The sequence below is a fragment of the Acinonyx jubatus genome, chromosome B2, assembly GCF_027475565.1.
Source record: "Acinonyx jubatus isolate Ajub_Pintada_27869175 chromosome B2, VMU_Ajub_asm_v1.0, whole genome shotgun sequence".
NCBI lineage: Eukaryota > Metazoa > Chordata > Mammalia > Carnivora > Felidae > Acinonyx > Acinonyx jubatus.
This window is the reverse complement of record NC_069385.1, coordinates 144,559,810-144,576,430: the sequence shown is the minus strand read 5'-3', so window position 1 is coordinate 144,576,430 and position 16,621 is coordinate 144,559,810. Positions and strand designations below refer to the sequence as shown.

The window sequence follows — 16,621 nt, the reverse complement described above, 5'->3', positions numbered from 1 at the left end:
AGTGCGCCGGGGCGGCAGGCGCCTGCGCAGTGCCCGGCGTCGGCCCGCGGCGAACGGATGGAGGGGCCGAGCGGCTCGGAGGTCACGCTGGAGGCGGACCGGGAAGAGGGCGAGCCCGAGGCGAAGAAGCGGCGGCTTCTCTGTGTGGAGTTTGCCTCGGTCGCGAGGTGCGACTCCGCCGTGGCTCAGTGCTACCTGGCCGAGAACGACTGGGAGATGGAAGTAGGCTTCGCTCCTCTCTCCCCTCTCTATATCTCGGCCCGGGAAGCGCCCAGGTCCCACCGCTGTGTCTGTTTTTCAGAGAGCGCTGAACTCGTACTTCGAGCCGCCAGTGGAGAACAGCGCCTTGGAAAGCCGCCCTGAGACCCCGGCAGGGCCCGGGTCCTGGTGAGTGAGCGCCGGGCGGGTCCCTCCGAGGCGGTGGGCGGGCGCTCCGGGGGAGCTCGAGCAGCTGCCTGCGGGCGGAGATGCGCCCCGGCGGCGCCCGGGTCCTGGTGAGTGTGCGCGGGGCTGGCTGGTCTCTCGGAGGGACTCATGCAGGTGGTTGGGGTGCAGATGGCGCCCCCGCCGCGGGGCGAACGCGTCACCCCGACGTAATGTAGTCCGGGAAGGAAAACTTCGAAGCTTCCTTTTTGATTCGAGATCTAGGAACTGTGTGAGAGGTTCGAAATAAATGAATGAGGCAAAATCCTCTGTTGAAGAACGGTAACTTGGAAGTCTCCTGGCTTCCGGTGCGGTTTATCTACGTAGTGTTTTTTTGAAAGCACACCCGCCTTGTAATTCCACTGCTTGCCTCCCCAATTCCAGCCCTGCTGCCCTTCACGTCCAGATGCCTTACGCATCCCTCCAGGTTGACCGCTGCCTATCCTTCCAGTTTTGTCTCCTCTCACCCTCTCTTTCTGACCCCACAAAAACTTAACAGGCATATCAGACTTTCGTTTTCTCCAGTGGGCCGTTTTCTGTTTTCAACCTTTGTAAAGACATTTATGACCTCTGCCCTGAACCTTTTCTTGGACTCTTTTCTTGCTAAGTAGTATTTACCGTAAGGCCCGTCTTACCTCCAAGAAACTTTTCCTCTTAGGTAATCTTACAGCATCCTGCAGGATCCCGGTCATAGTAACTAAGTTCACATTCTAATTGCTACTTAATATTTTATATCTCCCACTAGGCTACCCATTTGGTGAAGCCCATATCTGTTTTATACGTTGTTAATCTCCCAAGTCTAATACAATATTTGGCATGTAATAAGCTCTCCATAAACATGTATAAACTTCTCCCCGGTATGTGAGCAGCTGGTAGAGTTAACTTCATAGTGAAGACACATTTCTCCCGGTAATCTTTTCGGCTGCACCAGTTTCCAGATGTGATAATTTCATTAGGCTCCTCTATCTGCCTAGCTTCTTACTGGGGGAATTGTCCACCCATCCACAGTGACAGAGCTGTGCCTCCTGTGTTGTAGTATTCACCTAGCCCAAGCTGGCCAGCCAGATCTTCTCTCCTGGGATTTCAAGATTAGGATAAAGAGAGTTAAGTCTAAATCTTCCTGTGGAGCTGGAACCATAACGTTGCTAACTTCGAACTTGTGCAGGAAAGAGAAGGCTGGTTTGCAAGAGGCAGAATGAGGCTGAGGGAAGTTGAGTCAGATGGAGAGAAAGCCTTGATTGAACTTCCTTAGAGACAGCTGCATTCCAGAACCTGGCTCTGTGGCATGTTTCTGTTTCCTTCTAAATTCCTCTGGTGTGCTCAAACCAGCCTGAGTTAATGTATGCCATTTAGAATCTAAACTGTAACCAATAAAGAAATTGGAACAGAGGCACTTGATCTCAGGGTGTTGAGTTCAAGCCCCATGCTGGGAGAGAGAAAGTGGGGGGGGGGGGGGCGGGGCAGAGAAAGGGAGAGAGAGAACCCCTAGCAGGATCCCTGTAGTCAGCACAGAGCCGCATGTGGGGCTTGAACTCAAACCATGAGCTCATGACCTGAGTCAAAATCAAGAGTTCGACGCTTAACTCTGCCACCCCGGCACCCCTAGAGCACGCAATTCTTGATCTTGCGGTTGTAAGTTCAAGCCCCCATGTTGGGTGTAGAGATTACTTAAAAATAAAATCTTAGGGGCTCCTGGGTGGCTGAGTTCGTTAAGTGTCAGACTCTAATTTCAGCTCAGGTCATGATCTCAAGGCCAGTGGGATGGAGCTCCACGTCGGGCTCTACTTGGAATTCTCTCTCTGCCCCTCCCCTGCATGTGCACTTTCTCTCTCTCTCAAAAATAAATATTAAAAAAAAATAAATAAACATTAAAAAAATAAAATCTTGAAAGCAGAACAGAGGAAGTGGATTCCCTAAAATAGTCCCTCAAAAATGTGAAATCCAGCTGAGTAATGGTGGAACGGAAGGGCATTTGGAGTCCCTCTCAGAATTATAAATTGGGATTTTGGTAGCACAATTGGCGAAATTTGAATAGGTCTTAAAATTATATAATAATGTATCAATGATAATTTTCTGACGTTTAATAATGCTTGGGTATATATGTAAGCCTGTCCTTGTTTCTGGGAAATACAAAGTATTTATGCAAACATTTCACAATAAAAAGCAAAGCAAGTAAATGTTAAGTAAGTGAATGGTAACGTTTGTGTGGGTGAATGGTGAAAAGAATTCTTTTTACCCTTTCTAATGTTTTACTGAAAGTCTGAAATTATTTAAAAATACGTTAAAGTAATGTTAACTTGATTTATTGTGGTTACAGTGGTTACAAATACTGAATCATTATGTTGTGCAACAATTAATATCATGTTGTATATCAATTATATCTCACTAAAAAGTTTTAATTAAAAAGTTAAAATATTGGCATTAAATTTGAGGTTATAAATATGAAAACCTATTTCTGAAATTTATGTATGGCATGTAACTGCTTAGCAATCAACTTTTAATAATGGTTTGTGCCTCCACTCAAATATCTGGGCCTTGGTGGAGGTGGTGTGAAATGGTTTCTCAGGACTGTGGACTGGAGCTTATATGTTTGGCCTCTCCAGCATGTAGTCTCAGACTTCTCGTGTGGTATCTCGCGAGAGAGCGTTCTAAAAGGCTCGAGTGAAAGCTGCAAAGTTTCTTATGACCAAGGCTCTGAAGTCCCAGGACATCCTTTCCATCCTATTCTGTTGGTCAAGCAAATCACTAAGGCAAAGATTCAGGGAGAGAGCTGTTGGACCTCCCCTTTCAATGAGGGGGTAACAACACATTTGCAGCTGCTATTCACAAAGAGCTCTTACTTCATAGGTTTCCTCTGTGTCATTTACGATGTAAAATAAACCCACATTTGGAAATCTTATATTGCTCAGTCTGACTTCAGGTCACAGTTTAAAAAATCATTTTAGGAGTGCCTGACTGGCTCAGTCAGTTAAGCATCTGACTTCAGCTCAGGTCATGATCTCGCCATCCATGAGTTAGAGCCCCACGTCGGGCTCTGTGCTGACAGCTCAGAGCCTGGAGCCTGTTTTGGATTCTGGGTCTCCCTCTGTCTTTGCCCCTCCCCTGCTCACGCTCTGTCTCTTGCTCTCTCAAAAATAAATAAACATTAAAAAAAAATTTTTTTAAGTCATTTTGGTGACATTGAGGGATATTGAGTTGGCTATAATTATGTAAGTGAACAGTATTTAGATAACAATAAGAATCTTTTTTCCGCAGTTGTATGGCTTCTTCTCTTATATAGGCAGATACTTTTAGGGCTCTTAAAATTTATTTATCTGTAAAATGAGGGCTACAAATAGTTAGAAAATAATTTCAAATTAATCAGTTTATATAGATGATTTGCAAAGTTGTGTTTCATTGTGATCTTGCCAGTGTTGATCTAACAAATGAAGAAACAACAGATTCCATTAGTTCTAAAACCAGCACATCTGAAGGTATTCAGCAAGAGGATGGCAGCACGTTCTCTTTCATTACCTGGAATGTTGATGGATTAGATCTAAACAATCTGCAAGAGAGGGCTCGAGGAGTGTGTTCCTATTTAACTTTGTAAGTATTATTACTTAGATTTAATGGTAGCATGATCATGTGTTTTACCGTCTACAAAAAGGGTAAAGGTCAAGGTTGTGGGCGTTGGCATCAGATCTGAGTTCAAAACCCAATTCCGAAGACACATGTGAAAGAGCGGAGAGTGATTGCCTCTCGGTGTGGGTGGGCAGGGGAGGGAATGCTGATTTTTGTTAGCAGCCTTCTAGTACTGTTTTCCTTTCTAAACCTGTATGTAATTATTGCTGTGAAAATAAAATTACCAAGGTCAACTGTATCTGCTACACACTGGCTCTGTGACCTTACATAATCACTTGTGAGCTGCTGAACTTCTCTGCAGTTCAGTTTCCTTCATCGTGGATAATAACTGGTGAGGATTAATAACTTTTAAAGCATCTCATGGGCCATTATTAGGCTCTCAGTACACTGATTTCTATTATCTATGATTCCACTTCTTTTCAATTTAAAGTGTTATGTATGTTTTTCTTTTTTAATTTGATGTTTACAGTGTTTGTTAAATGGCACAGATCTTTCTGATTTTATAGTTCTCAAAGGTCAGTGTAAAGGTTGAATATTAGATCTCCTAGGGGGCAGGATATTTTGCTAATCTAAGCGGCAGCACATGAAATAGTTTACCTGGTATTTATCATAAATTGCTGTTTTGAATTAGGTATAGCCCGGATGTGATATTTCTCCAGGAAGTCATCCCCCCGTATTGTAGCTACCTGAAGAAGAGAGCAAGTAGTTATGAGATGATTACAGGTAACACTTTTCGTCTTACTGTCTTTGTCTCTGGAAAACAGTCAGTGAAAGAGGTAAATCAAAAGTTAGCCCATAGGAGCACACACAGGAAAAAGCAAAAGTAAGTATGAGAAAAGTAAGCCAGATGCAGGGTACTAGGAAAACTGTAGGAGGATATGTTATACATCTTAATATATGTGAAAAGTGGTGGTTGAAATGGATGGTTTTTCAGGAAAATATAAATTGCAAAAATTTGAGACCTTGAGTAGTTTTTTGGTAAAATAAATTTATTAAATTGAACTGTGATAATTGCTTTTTCAAAAACTCTATTCCTTTTCATTGATTTTTGTTTTTTTCCTAGCTTTTTTGCCCTGAATAGTTTTTTGATTTTCCATCTATTTTGTTCTTAATGAGTACATGTAATATACCAAACCGGCTACATTCCATGATATTTGGCTAAATTGTGTGTTTTCTTTGACTTTCGTTTTTACATAGTATGTAATTGTAATTTTGATTTATTACTAAATTCACAATTGCTAAGCAGAGGGTTCTCTCTCAGTCTCTGTGTTTGTCTCTCTCTGTCTTCGTGGGACAACTTTCCTGCATTCTCTTCGGGATTCTTTTTGACTTTCTTCTGTTTTGGATTTCTTGTTTTCTGAATCCCATGCTTTCCTCCTTCTTGGTTTTCTTCCTCGTTTTATTAGTCTGTTTTTGATATATTGTGCTGAACACGTGGTAGGAACTTTCAAACTGGAGGATTCTGGTAAATTCGGTTCTGGCAAATTCTTTTCCTCTTCCTCTTCTTCCCTTCCTCCTCTGTCCCTTTTCCTCTTCCCTCTCCCCCTCCCCCTCCCCCTCCCTTTCCCCTACCAGCTTGCCCCCTTGCTTGCCAGGTTTCTAGTCCATGTGGCTGTTGTTGACCTTCTCCCTCCTTTTCTTCCTCCCTTCTCTCCCTTTCCACTTTTCCTGGTTTTTCTCTGTTTAGATAAACCACTTCTCGCTTCTTCAGCTACTTTGTTTTCTGAAAAACAGTTGGAAGCTTTTATTCACTGCCGCTCTACTTCACTTCTCTTCTCACAACTTTATACCTTTCTAAATTTCTTATTCATTTATCATTTTTCTGGTGCTTCCAGAGTAAGAAGTAAATCCATGTCAGTTTGCCTCAGTGTAAGTTTCATCTACTTTTTCAGAAATTGCTCAATTTTTTATTTGATACTGGCATCATTAACTATTTTTAAAATTTCTTTTTAATGTTTATTTAATTTTGAGAGAGAGAGAGAGAGCACTTGTGCAAGGAGGGGAGGGGCCGAGAGAGAGGGAGACCCAGAATCCGAAGCAGGCTCCAGGGTCTGAGCTGTCAGCACAGAGCCCGACGCGGGGCTTGAACTCATGAACCACAAGATCATGACCTGAGCTGAAGTCGGAGGCTTAACCAACTGAGCCACCCAGGTGCCCCCAGCATCGTTGACTATTTTGGGCACTTATGTGAATTCATTTTCATTTTTATATTTCTTCCATACATCAAGCTACATTTTGGGAAGGGGCAGGTAAACATAGGGACTCGATTGGCCAGCTTCAGCTGTGTTGAAATAATAGTTTACTTTGAAGATTCATACCCATTTAAATATCTGTACTTACTTGTTATAAAATCTTCAGCAGGAGAACTTGGGATAAACTTGGGATATTCTTGACTTCTCAGCCTAAGTTCTTTTCCACAAACATTTGAAGGTCATGAAGAAGGATATTTCACAGCTATAATGTTGAAGAAATCGAGAGTGAAATTTAAAAGCCAAGAGATTATCCCTTTTCCAAATACAAAAATGATGAGAAACCTTTTGTGTGTGTATGTAAGTAATTTTTAAAAATTGACTTTTTTTTTTTTTTTTTTAACTGAGTGGTTTCTTACAGTTCCACTGTGGTATCTTTTAAAAAAAAAAAAATAATCTGCCTTTATAGAAAATTTTCTTTTCTAAATTCTTTTAAATAGTCTTAACACTGTAAACTAAGTTTTTACATAAATTACAAATACAAATTTGTGAATATAAAACCCTGATCCATTGGATGTTTTCCAAAGAATATTTAAGAATTTAGGGCTGCTTGTCTGGGTAGAGCCAGGTAGAGCACGCAACTCTTGATCTTGGGGTTATAAGTTCGAGCCCCGTGTTAGGCGGGGAGCCTATGTTAAAAAAAAAAAAAGAAAGAAAAATGGAATAAACATAGTATAAATATTTAGAAAAAAGAATTTACTAACATTCCACATTTGCTTCCTAAAGTGGTTCTTTTTTTTCCTAAATGCATTCTACATGATAGTGTACCGTACTCTGTAAGCCTTACAAGAATGAATCCAAAGATCTTGCTCTTGTAGCATTTATAGATTAGCAAGAGAGAGATTGTGTTGTATAGTAACTAAAATAAAGGAAAAGCATAAATGCCACTGGAGGAAATATAATGCTGACCATGGGAGTTTAGAGATAACCTTAAGCTAGATCGTTTTTTATTTTTTCATTGAGATATAATTGACGCAACAGTATACACTTCCAGGTGTACGACATAACGATTCGATATTTGTATATGTTGTAAAATGATCATCGCAGTAAATCCAGCTAACAGCTGTCCCCATATATAGTGACAACATTTGTGTGTGTGTGTGATGAGATCAGCTAGGTTGTTCAGTGAAAGTTTCATGAAGGAAGTTGTATTTGAATTGGGCCCTGAAAAATATGTCAGAGGTAGGCGTTAAGAACAGTCCAGGTGGCAGAACCACCGTGAGCAAACTTTTGCAAATTGCACATTGCAGGATGTGTATGCGTACATAGGTCTATGTGAGAAAGAACATACAGGAGCGAAGATGAGCCTTGTATTCAGTTGGACGTAGATCTATATGAGAAAGAACATACAGGAGTATACATAAGCATTGTATTCATTTGGGTGTAGACGGCATGAAAAGGGGTCGTGTGACAAGAGATTGGTAAAGTAGGTTGGATCCAGATTACAGAAGGTCACGAACACCCAGTATGAAAGAATTTGGACTTGATTCTGCGGGCACTTAGTGTGAATAATGACAGATCCTGCATTGTCGGTATCTAAGTAGTAAATGATTTTCATTCATTCATTTAACTGATCTTTTTCGAGTGCCTATGTGCCAGGCTGTTGATAATAGCAGAAAATAAAAGAACCATCTTTGCTCTCAGATGACTCATGACTTTGTAGGAGAGAAATCACTGTGCTGTAATTCAGCCTAGGGAACTTTAAAAACAGTCTTTCAAGTATGGTATAGGAGTATAGAGGAGGGAGCCACTGTCTGGGGATGCTGAGGAAGGATCACAGGGGAGGTGACATTTGAGGTAGGTCTGGAAGTACTAGTGGCTGTTTGCTAAGTAGTCTTCGGGAGCAGGATTAGCACTTTATACCTTGACCTAGAAAGATGAGCACAATGCTGATTATATAGTTTTGCTTTAGCAAATACATACTAATGAGCCGAGTACTTGGCTGATTCTGTTCTCAAATTTCTGCATTAGTGGTTGGTGAGTAATTTTAACTATATTTATCCTGTTGCAGGCAAGTGTGTCAGGAAACGAACTTTGCCTTATGACTTCTCACTTGGAGAGCACCAGAGGGCATGCTAAGGAACGAATGAATCAGTTAAAAATGGTTTTAAAGAAAATGCAAGAAGTTCCAGCGTCAGCTACAGTTATATTTGCAGGAGATACAAATTTAAGGGATCACGAAGTGAGTGACAAAGTATGTTCTGTGCTTCTGGGCGCTACTGCTGTGGAGACTAATTTGGGTTTCTTCTGACCAAAGCTGTTAAAATGTGTAAGCGGTCTTCTAGGTGCAATTCAGTAAATACTCACTTAGCCTGTGCTGTGAGCCTAGCATTACAGAAGCAGGAGGAGCCCTTAGTTTATTGGGAAAAACACAAATACTGCACTTGAAACAGACAACACAAAGCAATACATGTTGATTAAAAAGAGGGGTATAGAGAAAATAATAAATCAAAGTTTAGAAAAGATCCAGTTTATCTGTTGTGCCTCTAGCTGCAAGATGAGAAGAACAGAAAGATTTGACCATCACAGTTGTCCCTACTTCTCTTCCGGTTTTCTTTTTTCAACTTTTTTTTTTTTTTACTCCCTTTTCCTGGTGCGACCGTGCCTAGGTCTGAAACGCTGTCCTTTCCTTTAGTTCAGTTGAGACACATTGGGATTTTTCAGGGCCTCTGTAGACTTAGATCATATTAAATGGTAAGCCAGCCTTGCCTTTTCCCCCAACTCTGGCTGAACGCACATCAGATTAGAAGTGTTCATTTCACTGCTGAACGCTCCAGGAGTGGAGGAAGTGAAATGAGCAATGAAACCATGTCAGGACTTACTTCCAAAGTGAGGGCAATACCCTAAATAAAGAAGGTGGTGCTCTACTTCTCTTTGTGATTTTGTGTCCTTGTACACAGATTATAAAAGAAAATCAGATGGTCTATTGGACTATTTGCAAATCAGTGACTTCATGGTAGCTGTTTTGTGATACCTGGTTGATCGGGTTAAAAGAAAAATCCTGCTTTTCAACAAGTGTTGGGAAAACTGGAAATCCACATGCAAAAAAAACACTTGGATCCTTACTTTATACCCTATACAAAATGTGTTCAAAATGGATCAGTGACCTACAAGAGCTAAAACTATAAAACCTTTAGAAGAAAACAAAGGGGAAAAGCCTTGTGATACTGGATTTGGCAACGACCTCTTGGATGTGACACCAAAAGCATAGACAACAAAAAAAAGATGGCCTTCATCAAAATTAAAAACTTTTCTGCATCAAAGGACACACAGATTGAAAAGGCAGCCCATGGAATGGGAAAAATGTTTTGCAAATCATGTGTCTGGCAAGTGAGTAATATCAATGTAATTAATATTGATATTATATAAAGAATTTCTGCAATAAAGAAACAACCTGGTTTAAAAATGAGCAAAAGACCTAAATAGACATTTTTTCAAAGAAAACCTACAAATGGCCAGTGAGCACAAGAGAAGATGCTCAGCGTCACTGATCATTGGAGAAATGTGAATCAAAGCCATCACGAGGTATTGCTTGACGTCTGCTGATATGAGTATTATCAGAAAACCAGAGAATAACATATTGGCGAGGGTTTGGATTGGAACCCTTGCGATGGGGATAAAATGGTAGAGCTGCCATGGAAAGTGGTGTGTTAATTCCTCCAAAAATTAAAACCCTTTTCATGTGGTCCAACAATCCCATTTCTGGGTATATACCCAAACAAGTAAAAGCAGGGTCTCGAAGGGATATTTGTACACCTGTGTTGATAGTAGCATTACTTTTTTTTTTAAGTTTATTTATTTATTTAGAGAGAGCAAGCACGAGCTGGGAAGGGGCAGAGAGAGGGAGAGAGAAAATCCCAAGCAGGCTCTGTGCTGTCAGCGCAGTGCCTGACATGGGGCTGGAACTCAACGAAGCATGAGATCATGACGTGAGCTGAAATCAAGTCAGCTGTCTAACCAGCTGAGCCACCCAGGCACCCCTATTGCAGCATCATTCACTGTAGCTAACACCTAAGTGACCATTGACAGATGAGTGGGTAAACAAAATGTACGTGCCTACAGCAGAACATCGTTAAGCCGTAAAAGGGAAGGAGACACACATGCTGTGGGATGGATGAGTCCTGGACATTATGCTAGGTGAGGTAAGCCAGTTACAAAGAGGACACATTTTATATTTTCTCCTATGAATTTCCTAAAGTAGTCAAATTCATACAGAAAGTAGGATGGTGGTTGCCAGGGACTGGGGGAGGATGGAATGGGTAGTTAGGATTTAATGGGTATGGAGTTTCAGTTTGGGAAAATGAAAAGGTTCTGGAGCTGGATGGTGGTGATGGTTGCGCAATTATGGCGATGTACTTAGTGCCATGGAACTGTACACATTAAAATGGGAAATTGCACGTATGCAGGCCTACCTCAGAGGTGCAGGTTCAGATCCAGACCCCCACATTAAGCTGGATATCGTAACAAAGCAAGTCAAGTGAATTTTAGTTTCCCACTGTGTGTACAAGAATTATGTTTATACTGCTGTAGTCTATTTATTAAAAAGAAATGTTAAAAAGGTATGTACATTCAAAAGCAATGTACATACCTTAATTAAAATTATTTTATTGGTAAAAGATGTTAACCATCACCTGAATTTTCAACCAGTCATAATCTTTGTGCTGGTGGAGGGTCTTGCTCTGATGTCGGTGGCTGCTGGCTGATCAGGGTGGTGGTTGCTTAAGGTTGGGATGGCTGTAGCTATTTCTTCAAATAAGACAATGAAGTTTGCTGCCTTGACGGGCTCTTCCTTTCACAATTTCTCTGTACCATTGCTGTGCCTTTTGATAGCATTTTACCCACAATAGACCTTTCAAAATTGGAGTCATTCCTCTTAAAGCCGGCCACTGCTTTATCAACTAAATTTACATAATATCCTGAGTACTTGGTTGTCATCTCAACAGTTTTCACCGCGAGTAGATTCCATCTCAAGAAACCACTTTGCTCCTCCGTAAGAAGCACCTCCTCATCCGTTAAAGTTTGGTCCTGAGACTGCAGCAATACCATCCCTTATTCAGGCTCCACTCTAACTCTAGTTCTGCTGTTTCCACCACATCTGCCTTAATTTCTCCACAGAAGTCTTGAAAACCTCAACTCCGAGTCACCCGTGAGGGTTGGAATCAACTGTTCCAAAGTCCTTCCTATTCATGTTGACATTTTGACTTTTTCCCGTGAATCATAGGAAAATCTTCCAGAAAGTTTTCAATTGATTTTGCCCAGATCATCAGAGGAATCACTGTATATGGCTGCTATAGTCTTATGAAACGTACTTCTTAAATAATAAGACAAAAGTGGAAATGACTCCTTAACCTGTGGGTTGCAGAATGGAGGTTGTGTCAGCAGGCGTGAAAACATTTATCTTCCTGTCAGTCTCCACCAGCTCTTGGGTGACCAGGTGCATTGTCAATGAGCAGTAACATTTTGAAAGGATTTTTTTCCTGAGCAGTAGGTTTCAGCAATGAGTAAACCATGTTGTAAACAGATGTGCTGTCATCCAGGCTTTGTTCCATTTGTAGGACACAGGAAGAGTAGATTTAGCCTCATCCTTTTTTTATCAAGTTTTTAATTCCAGTATAGTTAACATACAGTGTTATATAGTGTCAGGTGTACATTATAGTGTCTCAACAATTTCATACAGATTCGGCATAATTCTTAAGGGCCCTAGGATTTTTGGAATGATAAATAAGCATTGACTTCAACTTCAAGTCAGCCGCTGCATTGGCCCCCAACAAGAAAGTCAGCCTGTCCTTTGAAGCTCTGAAGCCAGGCCCTGACTTCTCTCGCTGTAGAAGTCTTAGATGGCATCTTCCAGTAGAAGGCTGTTTTGTCTATGTTGAAGATCTGTTGTTTATCATAGCCACCTTCATTAATTCTCCTAGCTGGATCTTCTGGAGAACTCGCTGCGGCTTCTGCCTCGGCACTCGCTGCCTCCCCTGGCACTTTTACGGATACCGTGTCTTTCCTTAACCTTTACGAGCCAACCTCTGCTAGCTTTGAACTTTTGCAGCTTCCTTACCTCACTCGGCCTTCATGGAATTGAGAGTCAGGGCCTTGCTCTGGATGAGGCTTTGGCTTAAGGGAATATTGTGACTGATCTATCCAGACCACTCAAGCTTTCTCTACGTCAGCAATAAGGCCGTTTTACTTGTTATTCCTGTGTTATCTGGAGTAGGGCTTTTAACTTCTTCCAAGCACTTTTCCCTTGTATTCACAATTTGGCTAAGGGGCCTAGTATTTGGTCTGTCTCAGCTTTACATATGCCTTCCTCACTGAGCTTAATCATTTCTAGCTTCTGATTTACAGGGAGAGACAAATGACTCTTCTTTTCACTTGGACACTTAGCGACCATTGTAGGTTGATCAGACAGCCCCATTTCAGTATTGTGTCTCAGGGGAAAGGGAGACCTGAGGGGAGAGAAGAGGTTATGTGGAGCAGGGAGAACACACACAACAAATATCAAGTTCACCGTCTTCTATGGGCACGGTTCGTGGGATCCCCAAACAATGAACGGTAACAGCAAAGATCCCGATCACACATCGCCGTAGCCGATGTATAATAACAAAGTTTGAAATGTAAACATCACCAAACCTGACACGGAGACGCACTGTAAGCAAATGCTGTTGGGTAAATGGCGCTGACAGACTCGCTGCCTGCGAAGTGGCCACACACACCTGCTGTTTGTAAAACAGTATCTGTGAAGTGCAGTAAGGTGGAGTGTGATAAGAGGAAGTATGCCTGTTATTTTATTTACCACAATGCAAAATCTTTAAATCCTGGAGTGTGAATAGAAGGAAGAATTGATAGTAAATTTCAAATGACACTGTGAAGGCAGCTCACATTATTAGATCATATAAATGGGATATGTCTAAATTTGTACACTAGAGTAACAGTTTTGCCTACTTTTTACTTGTGTTCATTTAAAAAAAAATAAATAGCAATAACCGAGGCTATGAGCTTGCAACCTTCTAAGTTTTGTCTGATATCCGAAGTTAGGAGTCTATGACAGAAGAGAAGGGGCAAATTTCAGATCTCTCAGGCCATCTTGATTATTTTTATATTACCTACTTATTACTGTACAGCAAAATATTTTTTAGAATATATAGTCTTGCCTTAATTTATGACATTCTGATTTGAAATGTTGGTCTTAGACATAGAAAAAAACCTTTTTAATTTAGGAGAAGAAGGACTGAATCTTAAAGAATTGTCTTTTTCTTTTCAGGTTACCAAATGTGGTGGTTTACCCGGCAACATTTTGGATGTCTGGGAGTTTTTGGGCAAACCTAAGCATTGCCAGTATACGTGGGACACACAGATGAACTCTAATCTTGGAATATCTGCAACTTGCAAGCTTCGTTTTGATCGAATATTTTTCAGAACAGCAGCAGAAAGTGGTCATATTGTTCCCCAAAGTTTGGACCTCCTTGGGTTGGAAAAACTGGATTGTGGTAGATTTCCTAGTGATCACTGGGGTCTTCTGTGCAACTTAGATGTGATATTGTGAAATGCCTTTCAAATAAGAGTTTTGCATCTTATGAGTAATTTCATTCTGGGTTTTTCCAGATGTAATTTTATCTGTCTGGAAAGGTAGGCTTAATAGGGAGGAATTAATGTACTAGATCACTGTAACAGAAGAAAACACTACTGTGATTTTATTTTGTGGACTGTGTCCTCATATTTCAGAAGTAAATATTGATGTTTATTTACATTAAAGCTTACCTGGTATTCAGAATATGAGACTTCTTCATAAAAGGCCACCAGGACCGTTGGAGCTTTTCATAGTGCTCAGGGTTACCAGCTGGTTCTCAAGCAGGGCCACGTCTCTATCTGGGCTAGCCTTTGTAATTTGTTGATTTTTAAGATCAGGCACCAGAGAGTTTCTATTTTAAGTAAATCTTTAAAAATAAAAATAAGAGGTTATTGAGTTTGGGGGATTAGATCTTTTCATTATGTTTTAGAAATTCAGGTAATTGTAAATGAAAAAGCCATGATTATGTACGTTTAAGTAGATGATAGGTATCCCACCATAGACTTTGTTTTCGTCAGCTAACAGTACATATTTGCTAAGCTCTAAGTGAAACCTTAGGACTTGAAATTTCTCAACTTTTTAAAATTCATGTTTGTCAACGTCGCCATTTGTGTTGCCAACAGAGGCAAAGTTAGACCTGATAATGATTAAAGTCAGTTTTATAGCTGCATCGGATATCTTTTCTAAGAGAAAGATGAATGTGTAAAGAGAAATCGGTTTTTAGTTTTACTTACAAAATTGAATTATTTTACAGGAGAGGGATAAGGAGCACTTTTAACTGTGCTTTAAAAAACACTTTTAAGAGAAGTGTACTTTAAATAAAGAATTATACTTGTTTATAGTTTTAGTATGCTTTTGTGTCCACGATGGGATTGAAGTTTTTACCTGCTTCCTATTTTTGACTCTTCCTGTTTCTGACTGCTGCTACTCACCTCTCTGAGAAAGAAAACAGCTTCTATGAAGCTTCTCCCACCAAGAACTACCAAGCACACGTTGATGTCCTCAGTATAAAAAAAGGAAAGCCAGTGGGAATGATTAGAATGAAAAGTCACAGAGCCTCATTTTCAGCAGGGGTATCAAAATTAACAACCAAACCACCTGATAAAAGACAAACTGAATTTATGCATGATATTCTCTTTGTAGTGACGATGGAAAGGAGTTTTATATGTTACTTATTTAGTCCTTTAGAACGAAAATGCTAATATTGTAGCATACATTACAGAGGCAGTAGTTCATTTTTATAGGAAAAGGATGTTTGGGGCATAAAATGCTTATTCACTGGGGTTCCTAGGTGGCTCAGTCAGTTAAGCATCCTACTCTTGATTTCGGCTCAGGTCATGATCTCATGGTTTGTGAAATCGAGCCCCACGTCGGGTTCTGTGATGACAGTGCAGAGCCTGCTTGGGATTCTTTCTCTCTCTGCCCATCACCTACACACCCTCTCTCTCAAAATAAATAAAGAGTTATCAGATTGTTTGAAAACCTTGAAAGGAACTCCAATCCCTTTACATGACTGAGCATTCAAGTGAAATACCTTCCCATTTGCTGTTCATAGTGACAGAATCTAAGAAGTTTTATGTGATGGGAATAGGAACAATTAGACCAATTTTAGTCAGCTTTCCCAAGAATTAAGACCCTACTAATTTACTGAAATCATTATTGCACTGTATGCTAACTAACTTGGGTGTAAATTAAAAAAATAAAACTATAAAAGTAAATAAAATTGCCAAGAATGGCCTGCTCATTAAGAAAAAAAAGGAAAAGATGGAGCACCTGGGTGGCTCCATTGATTAAGCATCTGACTTCGGCTTAGGTCATGATCTCACGGTTCATGAGTTCAAGCCCCGCGTCGGGCTCTGTGCTGACAGCTTGGAGCCTGGAGCCTGCTTCAGATTCTGTGACTCCTTCTCTCTCTCTGCCCCTCCGCGGCTCACACTCTGTCACTGTCTCTCTCAAAAATAAAACGTTAAAAATTTTTAAGAAAAAGAAAAAGGAACTACTAATCTGCAATATCTTGGATTTTTTTTTTTTTTTTTTTTTTTTTTTTACTTTGGATTTCAAATTTTCCAGCATGGTATATCTGAGTACCTTACTTTCCTTGGGGGAAATTCCAACTCAGAATCTTGTATTTATTTCAGTAGGCTAAATACCATCTTTGCCACTGATGTGGAATGTACTTGAAGCTTGCTAGACCTCAGTTTCTCCCACCTTCAAAACAGGACAATTCTGCCTTTCCTGTACAGTTTGTGCTAAGACAAATGTCTCAGCCAACAGCATGTAACGAGCAAATGAAGCCAGAAAAGCTATACTAAGGATACCTAATTTTACCCTTAATAGTTCTTGTAGTCTCTGGCATGTATACATGCAGGAGCTCAATAAATGCCCATTAAATCCCGAAGAGAAGTGAGAGACAGTGGCCTAACATTAATGTCCTAGGGAGGCAGACTTTTTCATGTAGTGCCAAAATAGATACTAAATTCATTATATATATAATAGTACATATATAATATATAATAATTATATAAATATATATATATAACGTATGTATATGAATATATATATATATATATCAAAATAGGCATTCATTGTAATGGCACTTGAGTTAGAAGATTAAACTCTAACCTTCTGGGCTAAGCCCATGTATATTAAAGATCTCTGGGAACAAGCCTGTGGTCTAAATTGGATTTGTTGGTACAGTGAGAGGGCACTCTGAGGGTATTGTGGAAGGCCAAGTGAGAGGACAAAGGGCAATGCCTTTTGTGAG

At 40.4% G+C, this 16,621-nt stretch overlaps 1 protein-coding gene across 1 annotated transcript; it reads left to right on the top strand.

Moving 5' to 3' along the window:
* The first annotated feature begins 6 nt into the window (after positions 1-6).
* On the top strand, positions 7-14,698 carry TDP2 (tyrosyl-DNA phosphodiesterase 2). Its single transcript, XM_027040423.2, has 7 exons — positions 7-222; positions 302-387; positions 3,835-4,008; positions 4,676-4,767; positions 6,475-6,593; positions 8,305-8,475; positions 13,552-14,698. Exons 1-7 carry the CDS (start codon positions 58-60, stop codon positions 13,831-13,833), a joined length of 1,089 nt encoding a protein of 362 aa, XP_026896224.1. The 5' UTR covers positions 7-57; the 3' UTR covers positions 13,834-14,698.
* The last annotated feature ends 1,923 nt before the right edge of the window (positions 14,699-16,621 follow it).